The sequence below is a fragment of the Stenella coeruleoalba genome (assembly GCF_951394435.1).
Source record: "Stenella coeruleoalba genome assembly, chromosome: 16".
Classification (NCBI taxonomy): Eukaryota; Metazoa; Chordata; class Mammalia; order Artiodactyla; family Delphinidae; genus Stenella; species Stenella coeruleoalba.
Genome location: NC_137162.1, coordinates 31,775,267 through 31,800,889, shown reverse-complemented (window position 1 = coordinate 31,800,889; position 25,623 = coordinate 31,775,267). Strand labels below are relative to the sequence as shown.

Sequence of the window (25,623 nt, the reverse complement as noted above, 5' to 3'; positions counted from 1 at the left end):
AATGGTAGCTGAGACAGAAACTGCACAGCCTACAGAGACTAACATATTTAGTATCTGGCCTTTTACAGAAAAAATTTGCTGATCCCTGCTCTTGGAAAAGATAAAGGTAATGGGATTTGCGACGTGATATTTAAAGTCCAAAACTCCCATGATGACCCCGAAGGTCAGTTTCTTTACTGATAAACTATCAGTGGTCAGCTTAGTTTGACTCCATGGCCAGTGGGGCATAAAGTTCCCACTGAAAACTTCTGCTGTGAGGCCTTCCAAAGCCAAGATTCCTTGCACAGATCTTTTTGTGATTCAGTCTGGAGACAGAGTGTGGTCTCTGTGCAAATAAAAGACCCTGGGGGTGGGGGATGGGCTTGTGCATAGGATATCTCTCAGACCCTCAATGCTTGCTTACACTCCCTCTGTGGCCTTGTATCCCTTTGCCTTTAAATGAAAGCCTTATATGGGTATTCTCTGTGGAGTCTGGTAAGTCCTTTCACTATAATCTGAACTTGGGAAATCTTTGCAATGATAGCTCATACTTATTTCAAGATTTCTAGTCTAACTAGAAAAGATAAAGCCCAGCAAAACAGGAAAAAAAAAAAAAGCTCAATATTCACACAAGTCCATCTGGGTACTCAACCCTGATTACATATCAATCACCTGGGGAACTTTAAAAACACAGATGCTGGGCTTCCCTGGTGGCGCAGTGGTTCAGAGTCCGCTTGCTGATGCAGGGGACACGAGTTCGTGTCCCAGTCCGGGAAGATCCCACAGGCCGCGGAGCGGCTGGGCCCGTGAGCCATGGCCGCTGAGCCTGCGCGTCCGGAGCCTGTGCTCCGCAACGGGAGAGGCCGCGGCAGTGAGAGGCCCGCGTACTGCAAACAACAACAACAAAAAAAAACCCACAGATGCTTGAGCCCCATACCAGAGATACTTATTAAATGGTTGACTGTGAAGCCCAGGCACCTCCAGGCCTCTCAGGCGATTCTAATGTGCAGCCAGGATTAAGAATCACTGACATACAAAGCTAGTTCTCACTAAGACGCTTGAGGGATGAACTGCATGAAATCAACTCCACTCCTTGACACCCCGTCTGCTTGCCCTGGGATGGTGTCTCCCAGTGGCACCTTCATCAGGAAACAGAGTTTTCAGACTGGGTTGAAATCTATTGTTCTCAAATCAGAATTATTTTTACGAGCTGAGAAACCTGAAATGACAGCTTAAAAAGCAGATTTTGTTTTAGTTCAGTTGAATTTTCCATCTTGGCAATTACCTGCTCAACAATAGACGCCAGGCGCCCCAGTGCCAGGCCACATTCATCCCCTCGGGTCACCACGGCACTTCCGAGTTTCACCACGATTCTCTTGGCATGCTTCAGCTCACTGCGGTGGGCAAAAGACTTGCCATGCGCACGACTGAGGGGTACCGTGATAAAGGGGATGTTGCTCCAAGAACGAACATGTCTGATGGCTGAAGGCTGGACACGACCTGCAGCCCCCGAACAAAGTCAAATGCAAGAAAAAAGGATAGAAATACACAATATAATTTCTCACTGAAAATATGCGTGCAAAATAGTAACCAGTTTGGCCGCCAAAAAATAGCTTTAACATTCTTAACTGCATAAAACCAGTGTATCAAAAGCCACACCGATCTAGCATGTTTTATTCTAGTATTGTGTGGAGTTTGTACCCAGTACACAGGTGACAGGTACACTCAAACACTGCTGGTCAAGAATTTAAATGAAACATTTTTCCCTGAAGACATGTTGGCAAAATATATCAAAAGCCTTAAAAATGTTCACAACTTTGATCCAGCAATTCCATGTTCAGAAATTTATTCTAAAGAACATATCAGAGGTGGAGACAAAGAGATTTATCAGCAGGCTATTCATCCGTATTATTTATAACAGGAAAAATAGAAGCAGAGTAAACATCCAAAAAAGGGACAAAAGATTTAAATACTTTTAGAATTTTCAATAACATAGGAAAATGCTCATGTTAAAATGTTAGTTTCACATACATTTCTAAATGCATAGGAAAAGATAAATAAATAAAAATATTACTATTTTATCTCATGATGGGGTTACGGGTGATTTATTTTTCTTCTTTATTCTTGTTTTGTTTTCCAAATTTATGCAGTAAAAATGCATTGCTTTCACAATCAGAAAAATATGTGTGCTTTTAAAGAAACCACACCGCTATTAAAAAAAAGTGAGTCTGATTAGCTAAGACAATACAGAACAAAGTAACGGGTATTAAGTAATACGGGTATTAAGTAATAAAAAATCATAGCTAATCTCCCTACAAATTGCCTGTAACAATGAAGAAAGAAACTGGAGCACTTTCTGAAGGGAAAGTAACGTTGGAGTCAGATACTTCTTTGTATCCCTTTAGACATCTGTCCCTAATCAATTCTGTCCTGATTCTTTTTTCTTGTAACATGGAACAAAATTTCTAAGAGTTTAAAACAAAAACGAAAACAAAAAACCAAAAGAACCCCCACCAAAACAAAAAAGCAAACTTGATTAAAAAGCTGAAAATCTAACAGTCACGGCTGAATGTCAGGCACTGAACCTCTTCACCACTGCTGACTGCCTTCCCCCACAACAAGTTCTCTAGGTATCACTATAGACATTAATAAATATTGGAATGAGTTACTAAAGTAATCATTCCGAGCCACCTTTCAGACTATTCTACTATAACTGTATTACTACAGAGTAAACTTCCTTCACCTGAATCAACCGTTATCACCTCCCTTTATATCTACAGACAGATTTCTCAGAATTTCTCTACCCAGTGCCTCTAATGCCTGACCACTCTGACCCATCTAGCTGTAATCAAGCATCCACTGTCTCTCTCTACGCTACAGAAACGGTGGGTAAAGCAGGCAGAATCCTATTCTCACGGACGAGAAGATCCCCGTTCTCCCCCCTCTCTGCCTCCTTCATGCACAAACTTGAGAAAGAACATTTTAAATGAAGTCATAAAGAGGCTTTCCTTCTCTCTTAAATAACTGTTTCTTTAAGTGACAATGTTTCAAGTCTGCTGGAGAAACAAGACAGATGATGCGGGTCTTTTTTATCAACAGGCTTGCAGTCCAGTCCCCAGCAGAGAGCTGCACAGTAAGCCCGTCATCTGGGATAGAACTGGGGCTTGGCACCCCTGCTATGGGCTGCCCTGTTCCTGCTGGGGGAGCCCCGAGGACGAAAGCACCGGTGTGTTGTGAGGGCCGTTCCGTGGAGAGCTCCCTTTCTCCATCAGGCTCATCAGTATAGGTGCCCTGGCCCCGCCTTCAGGAATATTACCCTAAGCAATGCACACACCTAAGTCTACGCTTAAAAGTTGTACCCATATAATAGTTCTGGCCTCGCTGACCTGGTGGAGGGAGGGGTGGTAGAGGGAGAGACTTACTCCCCTGGAGTTTGGACCTGGGATCATACCCCTCATCATCTTCAGCTCAGAGCTGCACCCAAGTACCACGTGTCTCTTTGACAGCTGTCAGAACTAGGCCTGCTGCCTACTTTTCTCTCCTGTGTACTGCAGGGCATGTCCTGGCCTGGCAAAGTGCTGAGCATGGGTGGGCAGCCTGAGAGGGAACCTCAGGGACATAGGTGGTGGCAAGCAGGTCAGTCCTACCAGGCCAGACTAGCATGAATGAAACTCCTGATCCGCAGTCTGTATCAGTAGAGGAGGGTGGCGTGGCTTGGTGCCGGGCAGGCAAGGGTCATTCTCGCGGCAGGCAACTGGGTCACAGCAGATCAGGGCTGATAAGCTTCAAGAAGAGGCTACATCTATGAACAAGGTGTGTTTTTTCGGCAGCGTGACATACGGGATCTTAGTTCTCCGACCAGGGATCGAACCCACACCCCCTGCGTTGGAAGCACGGAGTCTTAACCACTGGACCACCAGCGAAGTCCCTGAACAAGGTTTTAAGCAAGTAAAAGCTCAGTCATATCCAGTGGGTTCTGCACCAAGGAGAGCTCCATGGGGTCCAGGGCTTTTCTGGCTTTCCTATTCAACAATGCTTTCACCCTCCTAGGTTGACCCTATCTTTCTTGAGGGCATTTTTTTAAGTGCTGCAGTGTATTATACATTTTAGGGTCCATATGAAGGACTAGAAGGCCTTGATTAGTTAAGAAAAATCCATGGCTTCTGGATGGGTAATCTCTTCCCATCTTCTAAGGAAACTTTAGGCTCTAAGTCTCAAAGAAAAGACATCTCCTCCTGTTAAGGATGAGGGGATACCGAGGTATATGTGTATGCAAATGTGTTAGGGGGAGGGGGTTGTCCATATTCCTCAAAGGTGCCATGGGTCACACTCCAAGGGAGGAGAAGCCCTTTAGCTTTTCAGCACCAGAGTCCTAATTCTCAGTAATAAATGAGGCTGTGTTCCAGGCCTGAACAGGAAGGAACGCTGACATGGTTTCTATCTCTCTTCCTGGTCTTCCACTTCCCTCTGTTTGTATTTCTATGCTTTTTCACTTTGCCTTTTTAATTTCTTTTCTGCTCTTCTGCTTATCATGGTCAGTGAACATGGGGTTCCAGAAAAATCTGGATACAAAGAAAAATCTAGGGATAAGATCAGAAAGTGCCTCCTTCGGTGAATGAGTCTAATGAGAATAAACAATAACATCAACAATAAAAACACTGAAGCGAACATTTACTATATACCAGGAACTGTGTTAACTATTCATGTACCTTGGATACATGAAAGGATATATGAAAGGACAAGTGTAGGCTCTGGAGTCAGACTCCCTGGGCTGGAATCTCAACTCCTTCACTTACTTGCTGTTATCTCATTGATCTCATAAGGTTGTTGTAGGGAATGAAATGAGTTAATGCATGAACAAGGATTGGCACAAAGTAAACCCTCAATAAATACTGGCTGGTATTATAAAAAAGTGTTAGCTATGGGCTTCCCTGGTGGCGCAGTGGTTAAGAATCCGCCTGCCAATGCAAGGACACGAGTTCAAGCCCTGGTCTGGGAAGATCCCACATGCCACGGAGCAACTAAGCCCATGCGCCACAACTACTGAGCCTGTGTGCCACAACTACTGAAGCCCATGCGCCTAGAGCCCATGCTATGCAACAAGAGAAGCCACCGCAATGAGAAGGCTGTGCACTTCAATGAAGAGTAGTCCCCGCCTGCTGCAACTAGAGAAAGCCCATGCACAGCAAGGAAGACTCAACACAGCCAATAAATAAATAAATTTATTAAAAAAAAAAAAAGGGTTAGCTATGCCTATCATCATCATCATTGTTATCATCATCTTCCTGAATTCTCATGAGTTAAGACTCATGAGTTAGGTATTATTATGAATTAGTTATTATTATTATTAGCTTCATTTTATAAATAAGGAAACTGAGGCTCAGACAAGTTGAGTAACTTACCACCATTACCAGATTGGAAAAATGGCCACAATACTTGAAGCTTCTCCCATTAACAGGTGGAGTCTATTTTCCCACTCCTTGAATAGGGGCTGGCCCTATGACTTGCTTTGACCAATACAATGTAGCAGAAGCCTAACTCTGTGTAAATTCTGAGCTTAGGCCTCAATAGACCTTATCACTGCCATGCTTGCTGTTCTTGGGAAGCATCATGTGAAGAAGCCACAGATAGCTTGCTGGAAGATGAGAGGCCATGTGGAACAGAGATGATCTATCATCCCAGCAGATTCTCCCCTGGCCCTCAACAATCAACCCTGAGCCAATGGAGAGCTGACAAGGACACAGAACCACTGTGTAGCTGAGCATGGTCCAAAATGCCAACTCATGGAAATGTGACCGAAATCCATAGCTGTGGTCGGTCACTAAGTAAGTAGCAGAGATAGTTTTCAAACACAGGGAGCCTAGTTCCAGACCCTGAACTTTTAAACTTTACACTCTTCTTTACATGAATAGGAAACAGATTTTTCCAATGATGATAAGCTTGATTAGCTGATAAGCATGTCCTCTTGCAGTAAGGTTTTGAGACAGACTGTTGATAACATTTAGGTGTTATCAAGAGATAGGCAACTCAAAACATCATAAACAGCCTTTCAACAAATGGTGCTGGAACTAGACCTCTAGATGCAAAAAAATGAACCTCGACCTAACCATCACACCTTATACAAATATTAACTCAAAATGGATCATGGAGGGAGTGCTGGCTACCCAGAGAGGGAGGGAGCAGGCAGACCCCAGCTCAGAGCAGCTGTCTGGACACCTTGAGTTTTGGAGTGGGGGGCGCTGGCTACTGTGAACTTGGACCCCATCATGGTAGCCTTCCTCAGGATGCTCTTTCTTTTGTCTGCCCAGCCCTGGAGTACAGCAGCAGCAGAGAATACTTGCTTCTCTGCAATGTTGTGTTGATTCATGGAAATTCTGATAAGAAAACCTGTGAGCCTTGGCATTTAGAGCACATCACTTTCTATGGTGTGAACTGTGCCATCACTGTGAGGGGTTAAAAAAATTGGGGGACTGGCACTTCCGGTCAAACCATCGTGTGTAGCAGCATTCTTCATCAAGGGTCTTGGTGCTCTGGCCGGGTGTCAGGCCTGAGCCTCTGAGGTGGGAGAGCCGAGCTCAAGACACTGGACCACCAGAGACCTCCAGGCCCCACGTAATATCAATCGGTGAGAGCTCTCCCAGAGATCTCTGTCTCAACGCTAAGACCCAGCTCCACTCAATGACCAGCAAGCTACAGTGCTGGACACCCCATGCCAAACAACTAGCAAGACAGGAACACAACCCCACCCATTAGCAGAGAGGCTGCCTAAAATCATACTAAGTTCACAGACACACCAAAACACACCACCAGATGCGGTCCTGACCACCAGAAAGACAAGATCCAGCCTCATCCACCAGAACACAGGCACCAGTCCCCTCCACCAGGAAGCTTAACAAGCCACTGAACCAACCTCACCCACTGGGGGCAGACACCAAAAACAACGGGAACTACGAACTTGCAGCCTGCGAAAAGGAGACCCCAAACACAGTAAGATAAGCAAAATGAGAAGACAGAGAAATATGCAGCACATGAAGGAGCAAGGTAAAAACCCACCAGACCAAACAAATGAAGAGGAAGTAGGCAGTCTACCTGAAAAAGAATTCAGAGTAATGACAGTAAAGATGATCCAAAATCTTGGAAATAAAATGGAGACAATACAAGAAACATTTAACAAGGACCTAGAAGAACTAAAGAGCAAATAAACAATGATGAACAACACAGTAAATGAAATTAAAAATTCTCTAAAAGGAATCAATACCAGAATAACTGAGGCAGAAGAGAATGGATAAGTGACCTGGAAGACAAAATAGTGGAAATAACTACTGCAGAGCAGAATAAAGAAAAAAGAACGAAAAGAATTGAGGACAGTCTCAGAGACCTCTGGGACAACATTAAACGTACCAACATTTGAATTACAGGGGTCCCAGAAGAAGAGGAGAAAAATGAAGGGACTGAGAAAATATTTGAAGAGATTATAGTTGGAAACTTCCCTAATATGAGAAAGGAAATAATCAATCAAGTCCAGGAAGTGCAGAGAGTCCCATACAGGATAAATCCAAGGAGAAACACACCAAGACACATATTAATCAAACTATCAAAAATTAAATACAAAGAAAGTATTAAAAGCAGCAAGGGAGGGCTTCCCTGGTGGCGCAGTGGTTGAGAGTCCGCCTGCCGGTGCAGGGGACACGAGTTCGTGCCCCAGTCCAGGAGGATCCCACATGCTGCGGAGTGGCTGGGCCTGATCCATGGCCACTGGGCCTGCACGTCCAGAGCCTGTGCTCTGCAAGGAGAGAGGCCACGGCAGTGGGAGGCCCATGTACTGCAAAAAAAAAAAAAAAAAAAGCAGCAAGGGAAAAGCAACAAATAACATACAAAGGAATCCCCATAAGATTAACAGCTGAGCTTTCAGCAGAAACTCTGCAAGCCAGAGGGAGTGGCAGCACATATTTGAAGTGATGAAAGGGAAAAACCTACAACCAAGATTACTCTACCCAGCAAGGATCTCATTCAGATTCGACAGAGAATTTAAAACCTTTATAGACAAGCAAAAGCTAAGAGAATTCAGCACCACCAAACCAGCTTTACAACAAACGCTAAAGGAACTTCTCTAGGCAGGAAACACAAGAGAAGGAAAAGACCTACAATAACAAACCCAACACAATTAAGAAAATGGGAATAGGAACATATATATCAATAATTACATTAAATGTAAATGGTTTAAATGCTCCAACCAAAAGACATAGACTGGCTGAATGAATACAAAAACAAGACCCGTATATAAGCTGTCTACAAGAGACCCACTTCAGACCGAGGGACACATACAGACTGAAAGGGAGAGGATGGAAAGAGATATTCCATGCAAATGGAAATCAAAAGAAAGCCGGAGTTGCAATTCTCATATCAGACAAAATAGACTTTAAAATAAAGACTATTAGAAGAGACAAAGAAGGACACTACATTAATGATCAAGGGATCAATCCAAGAGGAAGATATAACAATTGTAAATAGTTATGCACCCAACATAGGAGCACCTCAATACATAAGGCAAATGCTAACAGCCATAAAAGGGGAAATTGACAGTAACACAATCACAGTAGGGGATTTTAACACCCCACTTTCACCAATGGACAGATCATCCAAAATAAAAATAAATAAGGAAACACAAGCTTTAAATGATACATTAAACAAGATGGACTTAATTGATATTTATAGGACATTCCATCCAAAAACAACAGAATACACATTCTTCTCAAGTGCTCATGGAACATTCTCCAGGATAGATCATATTTTGGGTCACAAATCAAGCCTTGGTAAGTTTAAGAAAACTGAAATTGTATCAAGTATCTTTTCCGACCACAACGCTATGAGACTAGATATAAATTACAGGAAAAAATCTGTAAAAAATACAAGCACGTGCAGGCTAAACAATACACTACTTAATAACCAAGAGATCACTGAAGAAGTCAAAGAAGAAATCCAAAAATACCTAGAAAAAAATCACAATGAAAACATGACGACCGAAAACCTATGGGATGCAGCAAAAGCAGTTCTAAGAGAGAAGTTTATAGCAATACAATCCTACCTTAAGAAACAAGAAACATCTCAAATAAACCACCTAACCTTACATCTAAAGCAATTAGAGAAAGAACAAAAAAACCCCAAAGTTAGCAGAAGGAAAGAAATCATAAAGATCAGATCAGAAATAAATGAAAAAGAAATGAAAGAAATGATAGCAAAGATCAATAAAACTAAAAGCTGGTTCTTTGAGAAGATAAACAAAATTGATAAATCATTAGCCAGACTCATCGAGAAAAACAGGGAGAAGATTCAAATCAATAGAATTAGAAATGATAAAGGAGAAGTAACAACTGACACTGCAGAAATACAAAGGATCGTGAGAGATTACTACAAGCAACTCTATGCCAATAAAATGGACAACCTGGAAGAAACGGACAAATTCTTAGAAATGCACAACCTTCCGAGACTGAACCAGGAAGAAATAGAAAATAAGAACAGACCAATCACAAGCACTGAAATTGGTGATTAAAAGTCTTCCAACAAACAAAAGCCCAGAACCAGATGTCTTCACAGGCGAATTCTATCACACATTTAAAGAAGATCTAACACCTGTCGTTCTCAAACTTCCAAAACATAGCAGAGGGAGGAACACTCCCAAACTCATTCTATGAGGCCACCATCACCCTGATACCAAAACCAGACAGAGATGTCACAAAGAAAGAAAATTATAGGCCAGTATCACTGATGAACATAGATGCAAAAATCCTCAACAAAATACTAGCAAACAGAATCCAACAGCACATGGAAAGGTTCATACACCATGATCAAGTGGGGTTTATCCCAGGAATACAAGGATTCTTCAACATACGCAAATCAATCAATGTGATACACCATATTAGCAAATTGAAGGAGAAAAGCCATATGATCATCTCAATCGATGCAGAGAAAGCTTTCAACAAAATTCAACACCCATTTGTGATAAAAACCCTGCAGAAAGTAGGCATAGAGGGAATTTTCCTCAACATAATAAAGGCCATATATGACAAACCCACACCAACATTGTCCTTAATGGTGAAAAACTGAAACGATTTCCACTAAGTTCAGGAGTAAGACAAGGTTGCCCACTCTCACCACTATTATTCAACATAGTTTTGGAAGTTTTAGCCACAGCAATCAGAGATGGAAAAAGAAATACAATGAGTCCAAATCGGAAAAGAAGAAGTGAAACTGTCACTGTGTGCAGATGACATGATACTACACATAGAGAATCCTAATGATGCCAGCAGAAAACTACTAGAGCTAATCTATGAATTTGGTAAAGTAGCAGGATACAAAATTAATGCACAGAAATCTCCTGCATTCCTATACACTAATGATGAAAAATCTGAAAGAGAAATTAAGGAAACACTCCCATTTACCATTGCAACAAAAAGAATAAAATACCTAGGAATAAACCTACCTAAGGAGACAAAAGACCTGTATGCAGAAAACTATAAGACACTGATGAAAGAAATTAAAGATGATACAAACAGATGGAGAGATATACTATGCTCTTAGACTGGAAGAATCAACATTGCGAAAATGACTATACTAGCCAAAGCAATCTACAGATTCAATACAGTCCCTGTCAAATTACCAATGGCATTTTTCACAGAACTAGAACAAAAAATTATACAATTTGTATGTTAACACGAAAGACCACGAACAGCCAAAGCAGCCTTGAGAAAGAAAAACGGAGCTGGAGGAATCAGGCTCCCTGACTTCAGACTATACTACAAAGCTACAGTAATTGAGACAGTATGATACTGGACCAAAACAGACGTACAGATCAATGGAACAGGAAAGAAAGCCGAGAGATAAATCCATGCACATATGGTCACCTTATCTTTGACAAAGGAGGCGAGAATATACAATGGAGAAAAGACAGCCTCTTCAATAAATGGTGCTGGGAAAACTGGACAGCTACATGTAAAAGAATGAAATTAGAACACTCCCTAACACCATACACAAAAATAAACTGAAAATGGATTAAAGACCTAAATGTAAGGCCAGACACTATAAAACTCTTAGAGGAAAACATAGGTAGAACACTCTATGACATAAATCACAGCAAGATCCTTTTTGATCCACCTCCTAGAGAAATGGAAATAAAAACAAAAATAAACAAATGGGACCTAATGAAACTTAAAAGCTTTTGCACAGCAAAGGAAACCATAAACAAGACGAAAAGACAATCCTCATAATGGGAGAAAATATTTGCAAACGAAGCAAATGACAAATGATTAATCTCCAAAATATACAAGCAACTCATGCAGCTCAATATCAGAAAAACAAACAACCCAATCCAAAAATGGGCAGAAGACCTAAATGGACATTTCTCCAAAGAAGATATACAGAGTACCAACAAACACATGAAAGGATGCCAAAATCACTAATCATTAGAGAAATGCAAATCAAAACTACAATGAGGTATCACTTCACACCGGTCAGAATGGCCATCATCAAAAAATCTACAAACAATAAATGCTGGAGAGGGTGTGGAGAAAAGGGAACCCTCTTGCACTGTTGGTGGGAATGTAAATTGCTACAGCCACTATGGAGAACAGTATGGAGGTTCCTTAAAAAACTAAAAATAGAACTACCATATGACCCAGCAATCCCACTACTGGGCATATACTCAGAGAAAGCCATAATTCAAAAAGAGTCATGTACCACAATGTTCACTGCAGCACTATTTACAATAGCCAGGACATGGAAGCAACCTAAGTGTCCATCGACAGATGAGTGGATACAGAAGATGTGGCACATGTATACAATGGAATATTACTGAGCTATAAAAAGAGACAAAATTGAGTTACTTGTAGTGAGGTGGATGGACCTAGAGTCTGTCATACAGAGTAAAGTAAGTCAGAAAGAGAAAAACAAATACCATATGCTAAGGCATATATATGGAATCTAAAAAAAAAAAGGTTCTGAAGAACCTAGGGGCAGGACAGGAATAAAGACACAGAGTAGAGAATGGACTTAGGGACAGGGGAGGGGAAGGGCAAGCTGGGATGAAGTGAAAGAGTGGTATTGACATATATACACTACCAAATGTAAAACAGATAGCTAGCGGGAAGCAGCCACACAGCACAGCGAGATCAGCTCGGGGCTTTGTGACCACCTAGAGGGGTGGGATAGGGAGGGTGGGAGGGAGGCTCAAGAGGGAGGGGATATGGGGATATATGTATTATGTATAGCTGATTCACTGTTATACAGCAGCAACTAACAAAACAATGTAAAGCAATTATACTCCACTAAAAATGCTAAAAAAACAAAACAAAACCAAAATGGGTCATGGACTTCAATGCAAAAGTTCAAAATTTTTAGAAAAAGAAACAGGAAATCTTCAGGATCTAAGGCTATACAAAGAGTTCTTAGACTTGACCTCACATGTACAATCCATAAAATGAAAAACTGATAAACTGGACCTCATCAAAGTAAAAAAAACTTTCCTCTGTGAAAGACCCTGTTAAGAGACTGAAATGTCAAGCTACAAATTGGGAGAAAATACTTTCTAATCACAAATCCGACCAAGGACTACTCTGTAGAAGACATTAAAAAACTCTCAAAGTTCAAAAGTAGAAAACCAAACAATCCAATTAAAAATGAGCAAATGACATTTCACTGACGAGGATATACAGTCAGCAAATAAGCACATGAAAAGATGTCCAACCTCACTGGTCAATAGAGAAAAGGAATTTAAAACCACAGTGAGATATCATTATATATCTATCAAAATGGATAAAATCAAAGAGTGGCAACATCAAATGCTGGTGAGGATGAAGAGAAAGTGGATCACTCATACATTGCTGGTGTGAATGTAAAATGGTACAGCCGCTCTGCAAAAACAGTTTGCCATTTCTTATAAAACTAACTACCACATGCAGCTAACATACAACCCAGAAACTGAACTTTTGGACATTTATCCCAGATAACCAAAACTATGTGCACACAATGTCCTATACACGAATGTTCACAGCAGCCTTATTCATAACAGACAAAAAATGTTAAACAACCAGTTGTTCTTCAATGGTGAATGGTTACACTAACCGTGGTACCCCCATACCATTAAATCCTATTCAGTAATAAAAATGAACAAACTGACAGACACAAGAACTTAGATGAATCTCCAGAGATTTACGCTGAGTAAAACAAGTCACCCCCAAAGGTCACATACTGTATGATTTCATTTATATAACATTTAAAAATTATAAAAATGGAGCACAGATTAGAGGCTGCCAGGGGTTAGGGACAGAAAGGAGAGGACAACTAGAAAAGAGAAACTTGAAGGATCCTATAGTGATGGAAATCTTATCTTGACTCTATCCACCCTGGTCAATACCCTGGTTGAGATACTGCGATAACTGGGGAAAGGGTATAAGGGATCTCTCTGTATTAATTCTTGCAACTGCAAGTGAATCTATAATTATCTCAAAATTAAACACTGAATTACAAAGAAGGAATGAATAAAAATAGCGTGCAAAAAATCCTGGGGGATTAAATAAAGGTAACACTTTATCTTTAAAATTTTTTTTAAATTTTGAGTTATTTATTTGACATACCAAAAGCTGTACAAAATTAACGTACACAAGTTGATGAGTTTGCAGGTAAGTATACACTCGTGAAACCATCACCATAATCTATGCCATAAACCTATCTATCCCCTCCAAAAATTTCACTTTATTGATAAATACAAACACGACGTTTCACCAGTAGGCTGCCTCCTTGCTTACCGCCTTTGTCCAATTCTGCCAAATTACATTTTTTTTACTTTTTAAAACCTTGTTGAAACACACTTGGACCAAACCTCCCACATATTTATGTTTCCTACGGTACCTACAAGATCTGGAGAGTGTTGTGGATTGGACCCAGGGCAGGAGACGGTGGGTGAAGGACGGGGACCCAGAGCGGCAGACTCGACTCAACATGCTGCGAGGTGGTCACTGACCAAGGTATCTGCAGAATGCATTTTAAAAAATGAAGAATCAAAATACTAGACAATTCACTTTATTTTCGTCCACCTCCCCACACTGAGAGTAAAAACTTGACTCTCCTGCTCCAAACTCCCCTGTATTAGAGAAACTCCCACCTCTTCTACACATAGAAAAGAGAGAAAAAACAAATGGCTCCTTCCCAGGCTCTGACTCTATTCTTCCTTTCTTACAACCATCTTGGTTTTTTCTTTAAAATTAATTAATTAATTATTTTTTGGCTGCGTTGGGTCTTCGTTGCTGCGCGCGGGCTTTCTCTAGTTGCGGGGAGCGGGGGCTACTCTTTGTTGCAGTGCACGGGCTTCTCATTGTGGTGGCTTCTCTTGTTGCGGAGCGTGGGCTTCAGTAGTTGCAGCGTGCGGGCTCAGTAGCTGTGGCGCATGGGCTTAGTTGCTCCACGGCATGTGGGATCTTCCTGGACCAGGGCTCGAACCAGTGTCCCCTGCACTGGCAGGCAGATTCTTAACCACTGTGCCCCCGGGAAGTCCCAACCATTTTAGTTTTTATGTAAACAAATTGAAACTAAGGATTATGAATATTTTGAGTGACAAAAAAATCTTTAAGGTATAATGTCTACGTATTGATATTAAATCTTCACCACAATTCCTATACCATTAAGGAGTCTCCAACAGACCAAAAAACAGATTCAACATTCCGTAAGCAGCCATCTCCACCTTCCTGCTTGCACCTCCCGACAGAACTCTGAAAACCACATATTTGAAACGTCAGCTTGATCCTTGCTGACACAAGAAAAGGGAGGAAAGGTCGGAGGCTGCTGTTTTGTCTTTCTTCTTGCCGTCCACAGGAATCCAAAGCACACTCTTGAATCCCTGGGAAGGAGTGGCAATGCCTGCAAATGGCTGACATCTGAAATGACCGTGGGCACATCTCTTGGAGGATGAGTACATACCTAGAAATCTCAGAGCTGAGAACATAGTGGCTGTGGGCATTTTCCCACGGTAGATCAAGTTTTAGACAAAGATTAGTTTATTTCACAAATAGGTAGGGGGCTTCTTCATCTATCTATCTTCATATATACATATATATACAAATATATACACACACATATATATATATAAAAACACAGAGAATATGCCATTCATTACTGCAGCTGTTACACTACAGGGACATGGTTGTTTTCACAAAATAAGAAAAACACTGTGTGTTCTTTGCTTGCGGGTCTCCTTTTAACTTCTCTATGTATTGGTAGATATATTCAACCCTCTTAAACATGCCTCAACGTGCTTAAACATGCCTCAAAAGACTAGCATTTTGCCCCAAAGTGAAGAGAAACAAGGAATGGTTAATGCTCTTCAATTTATACTGCACAAAGGTACAGAAAGAAGAGAGAAGAGACTGGCAGGATACATCTGTTGTAAAAGATATGGCCTCTAATAGGCAATAGAAAGTGTTAAGTGCTCTCTGTTGACTTCAGTGTTTGTGACAGTATGGAAGGTCCCAGGAGAAAATTATTTGCATAACACTGAAGCATGATATGAGCCCATGATCTATATTTGCTGCTTTTACAAATTCCTTCAGTAATTATTGCTAAACAATTATTTACATATGAATTCTCCAAAATAACCCTAGAAGAGCCAAAAGGGTAAAATAATCAAATAGTGACACTAAAATTCTAATTCTATCTCCTTCACAAACTTTCCCCAGCAACTCTAGCATTAATTTCTGACTGGTTCATGTGCTACTGCTGATTTTCCCAACTAGATTATAAACTTCCCACTGACAGCATGGTAAACATGGGACACAAGGATTTTGGAGTTGGAGAGATTTAGGTTCAAGCTTCGCACTTGCTAGCTGTGTGCCTTGCTAGCTGTGGGTCTTCCAATCTTCCTAAGTCTCAGTTTCCTCATCTGTAAACTAGGGACAATAACAGTAAGGACTTCATAGAATTATTGTAAAAGAATGCATGGAATGCCTGGGTACAAGAGATGCTCAATAAACATCTGCTCTCCTCTGTCTGTCTTTCAGACACTAATGATATCTTACAATGCATTTCTTTCTTTCTTTCAGGACCTGTCACAGGCACAAAGAATTCCATATCCTCTGATAGACAGATGTAATCATAAATTATATTTATGGACTGTTTACCTCTCTCTTATCTATGAATAACTGAAAGCTCTGAATGTTTAAGGTAAGTTATCAGGTTGAAGACTGATCTAGAAATCAGGCCTCCCTGCCTCTCTCATGGCCTCTGACTGACCCCTACCTCACTGCAAAGGATAGTTCATCCTGCCAGAATTTATTATGCCCTCAAAAAGTACACGGCTAATTCCAGGGAGCAAAGGTTATGTGTGTCTGTCTAGACTCCATGTCATCAAATGAAAAGTTTCCATGTTTTGATTCAAGACATTTCTCAAGTACCTTTTTACAGGTTCTAAATAGAAAGCCCTTATCTTTCTTACTTGAAGAGCGAACTGAACTTTAGTCTCAACAAACGTCGCCCAGAAACACAGGCTTGGTATATGGTTCACCGCCTCTAGATAAAGCTCACCGCCTCTAGAGCAGAGAAAGGTGATGGGGGAGGGGATGGATCTGGGCCCGCCCTGATGTGCCAGAAGGAACTCTTCACAGACCGTATGCCACGCTGCGAAAGGCGGTGGTGAGCGAGCTCTCCGGCTGCGGGGTGGGGGGGAATGGTTTTCAAGAGGGGATAACGAAAGCCCGGGCGGGCTGCGAGGGACTGCACACACACGCCCCTGAGAGTCGCCGTGTGGACAGTCACAAACAGGGTGAAACCCCACCACCCATGCAGGTGCACTGGAAGCTGGCTCCGGACTCCTGGGCGGAGAAGGGGTCCGCTGGGTCGTCAAGCCTCCACATGGATCAGTTCCTGCATTTGGGTGTATGCGAGGGCTGCCACGGAGTTCGGGTGCCCGCAGTCCCCGCTGCGCCTGGGCCTCCGCGCCCGGGCAGCATGTGGCGGTGCAACGCGCTCTGGGCGGCCCAGCCCGCCACCATCCCTCCGCGCTCCCACACTCACTCGCGGGCCCGACCCGCCACCCTGCTGCGGCCGCGCGCCCCGGCAGCCCCCTCGGTCGCCCGCGACCCTGCGCACACACCTTCCCTCGCCCAAGCCCGGGCGACGCCTCAGCCCCCGCGGAGGCACCGGCGCCACCCCATTCCCGCCACTGTCCCCGCCATCCTCGCCGCCCGCCCGTACCTTCCTGAACACAGCCGCCCAGCCCCGGCGCCCGTCCCGTACTACACGCGGACGGATTCTGGAGCCGGCTTACACTCCCTTTTCTTCCGTCCACGTCCCGCAAGGATGACGTTACGTCCACAGCGTTGGAATAAACCCAGGCCGCGCGGCCTCCGCTGTTGACGCGACGCAAGGGGCCGGCCCGGAGTTGCGCCGCGGCAATGGCGTAGGCGCCTTCTGAGAATCGGGCCCGCGCTCCACGTGGCGAGCCCAGCCCGCTGAGGCCAGGCGGACGACTGGGGGGCGGGGGCGGGGGCGACGGGGCGGGGCTGGAGCGCTCTGGGTGAATGTCCATGTCCCAGGAGCAGACGGGAACTGGGCTGAAGAGGGTCGCCCATCGGGCCTTACAGGGAGGCAGAAAAGATGCCTGGATCCCTCAGCTGCTTGGTCGATCCCATACGGTGTGTTTGTCACTGTTGATCATCATATCCCAGGCACACCTCAGAAATATCAATCGGTTGGATCAATGTACACAATTTGAGGATCCCACAATCCAGGCAAACTTCTGCTGCCTCAATGGAAATATGTTGGCACTGTGATAAAATGATTTGCCCCCTAGTCGCCTGGAGATTTCCCCAAGTGTCCCAGCCCAACTCTCGTTCAGCAAGGGCATTGGTGAGACTACTGTAGTTTAAAATAGTTGTATTTAATCCCTGGCAACTGACACCATTCCAAAGGTGAATGCGGATCCACCCTTTAAATTAGATTTCAGACTCTCTCCCTCTGTTATACTTGCTGTGTTTTCCTCAAAGGGCACATTCCTGCATAGGCACAGAGGTAGTGCTGGGCACGCTGGGCACGTGGGGGGTTGGGGAGGGCAGAGCACTTGGGTGGAGGTCGGTGACGAGGAAGGCATCTTGCCCCTTGCGTAGTTGTCCCTGAGAACATTGCTGAGCCTATTTATTCATTCCCTCGCTCTTAAAACGTTGGCTACTTCATGTAGCAGGCATTCCCTAGGTTTGGAGGAAGACATCATCATCTCTCTAGATCAGTCCATAGCCTTATGAGAAGGCAGACAGGTGAGCAAAAGATTACAGCACTGTGTGATTAATATTAGAGGAGGGGGTGCCCAGGGGCACAACAGGCAAGGCTTTGAAAAGAGTAGATATTCGAATTGTGCTTTTTTTTTTTTTGTGGTACGCGGACCTCTCACTGTTGTTGCCTCTCCCATTGCGGAGCGCAGGCTCAGCGGCCATGGCTCACGGGCCCAGCCGCTCCGCGGCATGCGGGATCTTTCCAGACCGGGTCACGAACCCGTGTCCCTTGCATTGGCAGGCGGACTCTCGACCACCGCGCCACCAGGGAAGCCCTCAAATCGTGCTTTGAAGGACAAGAAGTAGTTCACGTATAAGAGGGGAGCAGGATCACAGGAGGAAGAGGGAATGGAATATGCAGAGGCAGGAGACACCCTATGAGGAGAGGCTGCATGTGGGACATGATAGATGGGGTGTTGGGTGGGGTAGGCGCATCTTGCAAAATTTCTGTGCCATGCTAAAGGTTTCAAGTTTTATCATCCTCAAAGTTAGAGAACCATGACTTTTAAAGTACTGGAGTGGCATGATCAGATTTGTGTGTCTGAAATCAGTAAAGAGGGGTATAAGCTGGGAGCTTGGTTAGCCTATCGCAAAGGCCCAAGTAAAGAAATGATGACTGGGGAAAAGGCTCCAGTAGGGGGCAGGGAGCATAAAGGAGGGAGAGGTGACCTCGCTAACTCTTGAAAGGGGGAGGGTGAGAGACAAGGAGGGGTAGTTGCAAATCTGGTGGTGCTGCAACACAGTGTTAGGAAATAGATGAGGGGAGCAATTCTTTTGGGTGACGGATGAGAACACCGAACATGTGTTAAGTTTTGAGCACTTTGGATTTAAAGTAGGGTAGGGGATACAAAAGAAGTAAAACTGCCCTCCAGTAGTTTCATTGGGTACTTGAGCTTTTAAGATTCTCACCATGAACTTAGAACAAAATAGGTAACTGTGGGTATAGCTAAAATCATTAGGGACAGAGGCTTTCTCCACTCAGGAAGTGCTGTTCTGTTCTTCATGTGTCCTTAACCCACACATCACCTTATGTTAATTGTTTGTCTGCCTTTCCTGCTAGAATATAAGCTCCCAAGAGCAGGGAAGTATATTCCTGGCACATAATAGCCAATAAATATTTGATAAATGAATGGACTTAATTTCCTTGGGCTTAGTTATCTCAAATAACTTCCTTGGGCTTAGTTATCTCAAATAACTTCCTTGGGCTTCGTTTTCTCAAATAAGCAATGTGTTAATAATAATGCCCTTGTCTATCTTCTATACTTGCCTATATTCTATATACTATATTCTACATAAATTAGCCTATAGCATTGTTAAGATCAAATATGGGGCTTCCCTGGTGGCGCAGTGGTTGAGAGTCCGCCTGCCGATGCGGGGGACGTGGGTTCGTGCCCCGGTCCGGGAGGATCCCACGTGCAGCGGAGGGGCTGGGCCTGTGAGCCATGGCCGCTGAGCCTGCACATCCGGAGCCTGTGCTCCGCGGCGGGAGAGGCCACAGCAGTGAGAGGCCCGCGTGCCGCAAACAAAACAAAACAAAACAAAAAGATCAAATATGAAAATCCTTTAACATTGTCCAAATATTTTCTATTTATTTTCATTACTGTCTTACTATTAATATTCTACTTCACCAATAAAGAGAAAGGAGTGGGATATGTGACTGTGGGTTGGGAAAAATCAAATACCAGAATTATAATCTAGTTTGCCTTTCCATAGAAATGAAGGAAATAGAAAATAAAACAAACTAGTGAATATAACCAAAAAAAAATGAAGAAAGAAAGAAAAAAGAAATCAAGGAAATAATACAGCCATGGTATCTTTCCTTCATGTAACTTAAAAAAAAAAAAGTGATTCTATTTGGATTGGAGGGATTTAACTTTTGTCTCAGCAAGTGGAAATAGGGCTGGACATGACCAGAAAGTCACAAAGGAAGTGGACTATTTAGAACTTGACTATAAGCATGCAGGATTGAAGACTGCATCTTTACCTGCCATAGAGTACTAGGTTAAAGTTATCTTAGGGGACTTCCCTGGTGGTCCAGTGGTAAAGAATCTGCCTTACAATGCAGGGGACACAGGTTGCATCCCTGGTCAGGGAACTAAGATCCCACGGGCTGCGGGGTAACAGCCCGCATGCCACAACTACTGAGCTCGTGCGCCTCAACTAGAGAGCCTGCGTGCCACAAACTACAGAGCCCATGAGCTCTGGAACTCACGCGCCACAACTACAGAGCACACACGCTCTGGAGCCTGCACGCCACAACTAGAGAGAAGCCTGCATGCTGCAACGAAGAGCCCACGCGCTGCAATGAAAGATCCCGTGTGCCACAACTAAGACCTGATGCAGACAAAAATAAAATAAATAAATCTTTTAAAAAATAAAGTTATCTTAGTCTCAGGTTCTTTAATTGTTAGTAACAGAAACTTATTCAAACAAAACAATTTACTAGAAAGAGTAAAATGTAAAGAAGAGCAGAAGGTAAAATTGGATGTCATAACAGGTGGGTACAAGGAACTGGAAGTTGGGAACCAATATTCTCCTCCATTTCTGGGTTTCCTATTTACACTTCTGTCTGCAATCTGCTGCTTTTTTCTCCGTTTAAGATACACTCTTCATTAGTGAACATCTGGTGGAAAATGGCTTCCTCAGCCCTAAAATATCTTTAGTGCCTCCTCCCCACTGACTTTTAGACTTCATCCTAGTTTCATATTCCTAGAGAGAAAATCTTACTGGCCTAACTTGGTCCAGGACTCCATTTTTGGTCTAGTCAGCTGTGGCAGGGAGAGGAGGGGTCATGCAGGTAACTCCAACACAGTAGAGCTCTGTGTGGAGGGGATTCTCCGAGAAAAGGGAGTAGGCTAGGCCGGGAGACATGTTACGTGAGTTGGCAATGTTAGGACAAACACTTAACCAGTTTCAGCCAGACTATGCAATATAACTTTGTAGTTTCACAAACCAGGCTGAACATCAGAAGCACCAGGAAGGCTTTTAAAAGATACAGATTCTTTGAGCCCCAAGTGAATTAGAATCTCTAGATGCAGGGCCAAGGAATCAGCATTTTTAAAGAACCCCAGTTTATGATGTGACTGGCCTTTAGGAACCCCTGCTTTAAAAGACAGGCCCAGAATGCCAAACAAGCAAATATATCAACAGAAATGGGAAGTTACTCATAAATAAGGAACATTCCTATATACAATAAACAGGGAGGTTTTTCCTGGAGAACAAATATTTTCTTTAAAATACAGTTTTATTTTCTCTGATTATAAAAATCAGAAATGCTTATTATTAAGAAAAAATTCCCATTTTAGACATGTTAGCTTTCCAGATGTTTAAGTACATATGTATAAATATTTTTTGTTTTACAAAAATAGCACCATAAAGTATATGTACTATTTTGTAGCCTATTTTATTCACTAAAAATAGATCATGAATGTTTTCTTATGGCAATAAAGCCAGGTCTACTCAATTTTCGGTGGTTGTACAACATTGCAATCTATGGATACATCATAGTTTACTTAACTAATTCCCTATTGTTGGACATCCCCCCCCATAATGTCTAATAAGTGGAATTGTTGGGTTAAAGTTTGTGAACATTTTTAAGGCTTTTGATACATATTAAATAGCTATTTGCCCTTCTCTCCAAGTTTCTACCAGTTTATGTTCTCACTAAAAGTATCCGAGAGTACCTGTTTCTCCACACCTGTAACGGGCCAGCTGGGATTTCAATTTCATTCTATCCAAATTGCACATACCCCTTTACAGTAAAACTTGCTCCTTAAATTGAATACATTATTACAATAGAGACCTCGTGCAGTAAGAGACCTCCTGTATAAATAAAGGGAGGGAAGAACACTGCATTATTCTCTAGATGATTTTAAAAAATTTTTTCAGGGCTTCCCTTGTGGCGCAGTGGTTGAGAGTCCACCTGCCGATGCAGGGGACATGGGTTCGTGCCCCGGTCCGGGAAGATCCCACATGCCGCGGAGCGGCTGGGCCCATGAGTCATGGCCGCTGAGCCTGCGCCCGGAGCCTGTGCCCCGCAACGGGAGAGGCCACAACAGTGAGAGGCCTGTGTACCGCAAAAAACAAAAAAAATGTTTTTCAAAGGTCTGTTACAAGGGGAGTGACTGGAGATAAGAACATCATAAAATCTTATCTAAGATATGTTAAGCAGCTTTGTAATTGGAAACTAAGCTTACAAGCTAATCAAATTAGCAGAGGGGTAGAGAGGAAAAGAATACTTGCGGTATTCCTGCCTTGGAAGAGCAGATGTGCTCATTTCTAGTGTAAGATCTCATACACTACAGTTTAAAAAGGCATGGTAGATCACAATGAGATACCATTTCACACCCATTAGGATGCCTAATATAAAAATAACAAATATTGGGAAGGATGTGGAGAAACTGGAACCCTCACATACTGCTGGTGGTGCAGCCAGTTTGGAAAGTAGTTTGGCAGTTCCTCAGTAGATTAAACATAAAGTTACCGTATTGCCCAGCAATTCCACTCCTGCATTTAGGTCCTCTGTTTTCCTAAATGCTCTCCTCTGGTCATGAGTAGGTGAGGATCTGTTTAGCCAAGATAAGCAGGGTGCCTCTGAACTTCCCATGGGAAAAATTGAAATCTGCTTCTTCTCCTTTTTTTCACTTAGTCTCTAGGTTGAGAACTCCAAGTAGTAAGAGACACAGGATAAGAATGGGAGAGACTGAGCCTTTTTGAGAGTCTACTCCTCTGCTGAATACCATTTTGAAGGGAAAGAAGAAGTCCAATGGCAATTTCCAGTCCATTCTGGGTTGGCCTCTTGGAGGCTCTGGCTTCTGGGTAATGTCCACAAAGGTCACAACAGTTGTCAAAGGTACTTCTGTTTCTTGTTGGGAATCCTGCAGGAAGAATGTCTGTGACAGGTTAGTGCTTGGTACCCATTCAAATAGCCCTCCAATTTGACTGTTATTATTACTTCCCTGAATAAAGACTCAAAACACACTGCTCTAAGCAAGACAGACCTTTTTCTCATGTTGATCCTATGTAGTTCTCCTTCTGAGTGAGACACAAGGAAATTAATTTCTTAGCAATACTCGAGGACACCAGAACTGTGAACAATTACACCTACCAAAAGACTGACTCTAGCTTCCCGCAGTTGGGGACCTGTCTGATATCAAAGAAGCCACTGCTTCTGTTATGTGTTTAGCAGCTCTACCTTATCAGGTCCCAGAAGGTTCCAGGCTCTGAAACAGTACACACGTACTAGCAGTATTTCTATTCCTTCTTCAGTTGTAGAAAGAAATGTGAAACTTCATGGAAAAAGCAAAGAACTCAGTAATGTAGATTGAAAAACCATCAAATTCACAGAATCTCAGGGTTAGAAAGGATCCTCCCAACCAAACACCAATTCAAGTCAAATGAAAAAGATGCTCCTTGTCAAGCTGACTCAAGTATCTGATCTAATAGACACAGCTTTGGGTAGATATGGTTGCAGCCTGATGACTGGAATTAAGTTTGTCTAAACTGAATTCCCTTTGTTCTGACTCTGTTCACTAGGCAAACTTTTGATTATAATTTGACAGTAAATAACTATCTTGTTGAACCAGAAATGAAGATTTTCATTTACCTTCCTTCACTCTGATGCCACTTATCTCTGCTGTGGTCTTTGGCAACAGTAAATATCAGGCTCTGGGAACATAATTTTGCTCGGTATACCCTTCCACAGGCATTTTTAAAATAAATGGATGTGGGGCCAGTGCTGTGATAATCTTGCATGTCATACTGACTCTTTGGATTTTTTTTTTTAAACAGTGATGCTCATATGGGACTTGGCATAGAACTAATGTAACTTCTGTGGCATTGAAAGACCCACATACATTCCAAGTACAGCCAGCTTAGGCTGAAGATGCTGAGGGTATCCTGACTCCAGCCAGGCATTGAAAACTGGCAGAGACTAACCAGACAAAGAAAATGGGGAGGAGTTTATTACTTAAGATTAAGTAATAAACTTTCTTTGGACTTTAACTTACAAAAGGATTTCCTGTTTAGGATTTTAATTTTTCCCTAGGAACTTTATAATGGGGAAAGGATATATATTCAATTTTTGGAGCAAATCTTTGCAGTTGACAGTATTGAAATATGTTAACATTGTTATTTAACCTCACTGCAGAATGCCTGATGAGCTATATGAGCTGGGATGGCTAGAAACACTTTGGAATGGGAAATAGAATAGGGAATGAATTTTCAGCCTTGGGTTCAGTGTTGCCTAAGAGTTGATTTAATTAATGGGCTGTTCTGACTCATTTCAGAGCCTTTAGGGGGAGGGGAGATTTTAAACTGCCTACAAGCAGTCCCAGGTGTTGTGGTTATAACTAGGGTAGTGGCCTCATAATGGAAGAGTGTAGTTTTACATTAGGAAGCTCACTGCTACACACCCAAGCCAAATCTACCTATCTAGTGTTTATTAGTGATAAAGCTGATAATTTGATCTCCACCTGACTCTTTTAATTGGTTTCAAGCTGAGGTAGGGAAAAGTGTCATTAGCCCCTGCAAACTCCAAAATCAGGGAACTTCTGGAGCCTTGGGGTCAGCCTATACTGAGAACTGACCTCTTAGATAGCTATGAGCCCAAGAAGGCAAACTTTAGGCCCATGTCTACCCAAATATATATATACACACACACATATATACATACATATACACACACACACATATATATGTGTATATATATATGTTTAAGCCTATAGTGGTATTTCGATGGCTGGGAAATCCCACATGGTAAAAGTTCTTTGAACTGTTTTCTTCAGACTCACTTGGGATTAGGCTCATCAAGAGCTACTACTGGACTTGATTTTAGGATGGCAATGTAAAGACACGTCTTCTCTCTGTATATCTTAAAACCACTCCAATACAATAAGAAACAGATACAAAATTCCATCTTCACTGAAATGGAGAGATATCATAATATGTGAATACAGAAAACAGATGGAGGCAAGGTTTCACAGAGGGAAAGAAGGCCAAACCTAAAAGCCTTCAGAGACTAGAAGAAGATCTCTGTAGAACCCTGAAAGACTCAGTAACAGAAGACAACAGGGAAGCAGGGATGAGGCAGGGACAGAAAATGGTTACTGAATGATACCCTCCTCAAGGCAATCAGACAACCACCCTTTCCCTATCTCAGCAAGAGACTAGAAAATTTAAACCAGAGAAATTTTGGATTTAGGGCCACTGGACATAGAAAAGGACAGAGTGAGGGCTTCCCTAGTGGCACAGTGGTTAAGAATCCGCCTGCCAATGCAGGGGACACAGGTTCGAGCCCTGGTCCAGGAAGATCCCACATGCTGTGGAGCAACTAAGC

General features: G+C 42.7%; 2 protein-coding genes across 5 annotated transcripts in view; both read right to left on the bottom strand.

Moving 5' to 3' along the window:
- The window catches only part of ALDH18A1 (aldehyde dehydrogenase 18 family member A1), a 47,090-nt gene extending 29,664 nt beyond the window's left edge, over positions 1-17,426 (bottom strand). For both annotated transcript variants that reach the window (XM_079900532.1, XM_079900533.1), the window contains exons 1-3: positions 17,215-17,426; positions 13,886-14,001; positions 1,265-1,479 (exon numbers count right to left, since the gene is read on the bottom strand). In XM_079900532.1, the coding sequence (XP_079756658.1) occupies positions 1,265-1,479; positions 13,886-13,973 (303 nt within the window). In that variant the 5' untranslated portion in view covers positions 13,974-14,001; positions 17,215-17,426. The remainder of the gene's footprint in view (positions 1-1,264; positions 1,480-13,885; positions 14,002-17,214) is intronic.
- TCTN3 (tectonic family member 3) overlaps positions 1,429-25,623 on the bottom strand; it is a 48,313-nt gene continuing 24,118 nt past the window's right edge. The window contains exons 14-15 of one of the 3 annotated variants that reach the window (XR_013824333.1): positions 22,771-23,179; positions 1,429-1,479 (exon numbers count right to left, since the gene is read on the bottom strand). Coding sequence is in view for 2 of the 3 variants with exons in the window: in XM_079900536.1 (XP_079756662.1) it covers positions 22,928-23,179 (252 nt within the window). In the remaining variant the exon portion in view is untranslated. Of the gene's footprint in view, positions 1,480-20,612; positions 23,180-25,623 lie in introns of those variants that run through there. The other 2 variants (XM_079900536.1, XM_079900537.1) reach the window with 2 other exon arrangements.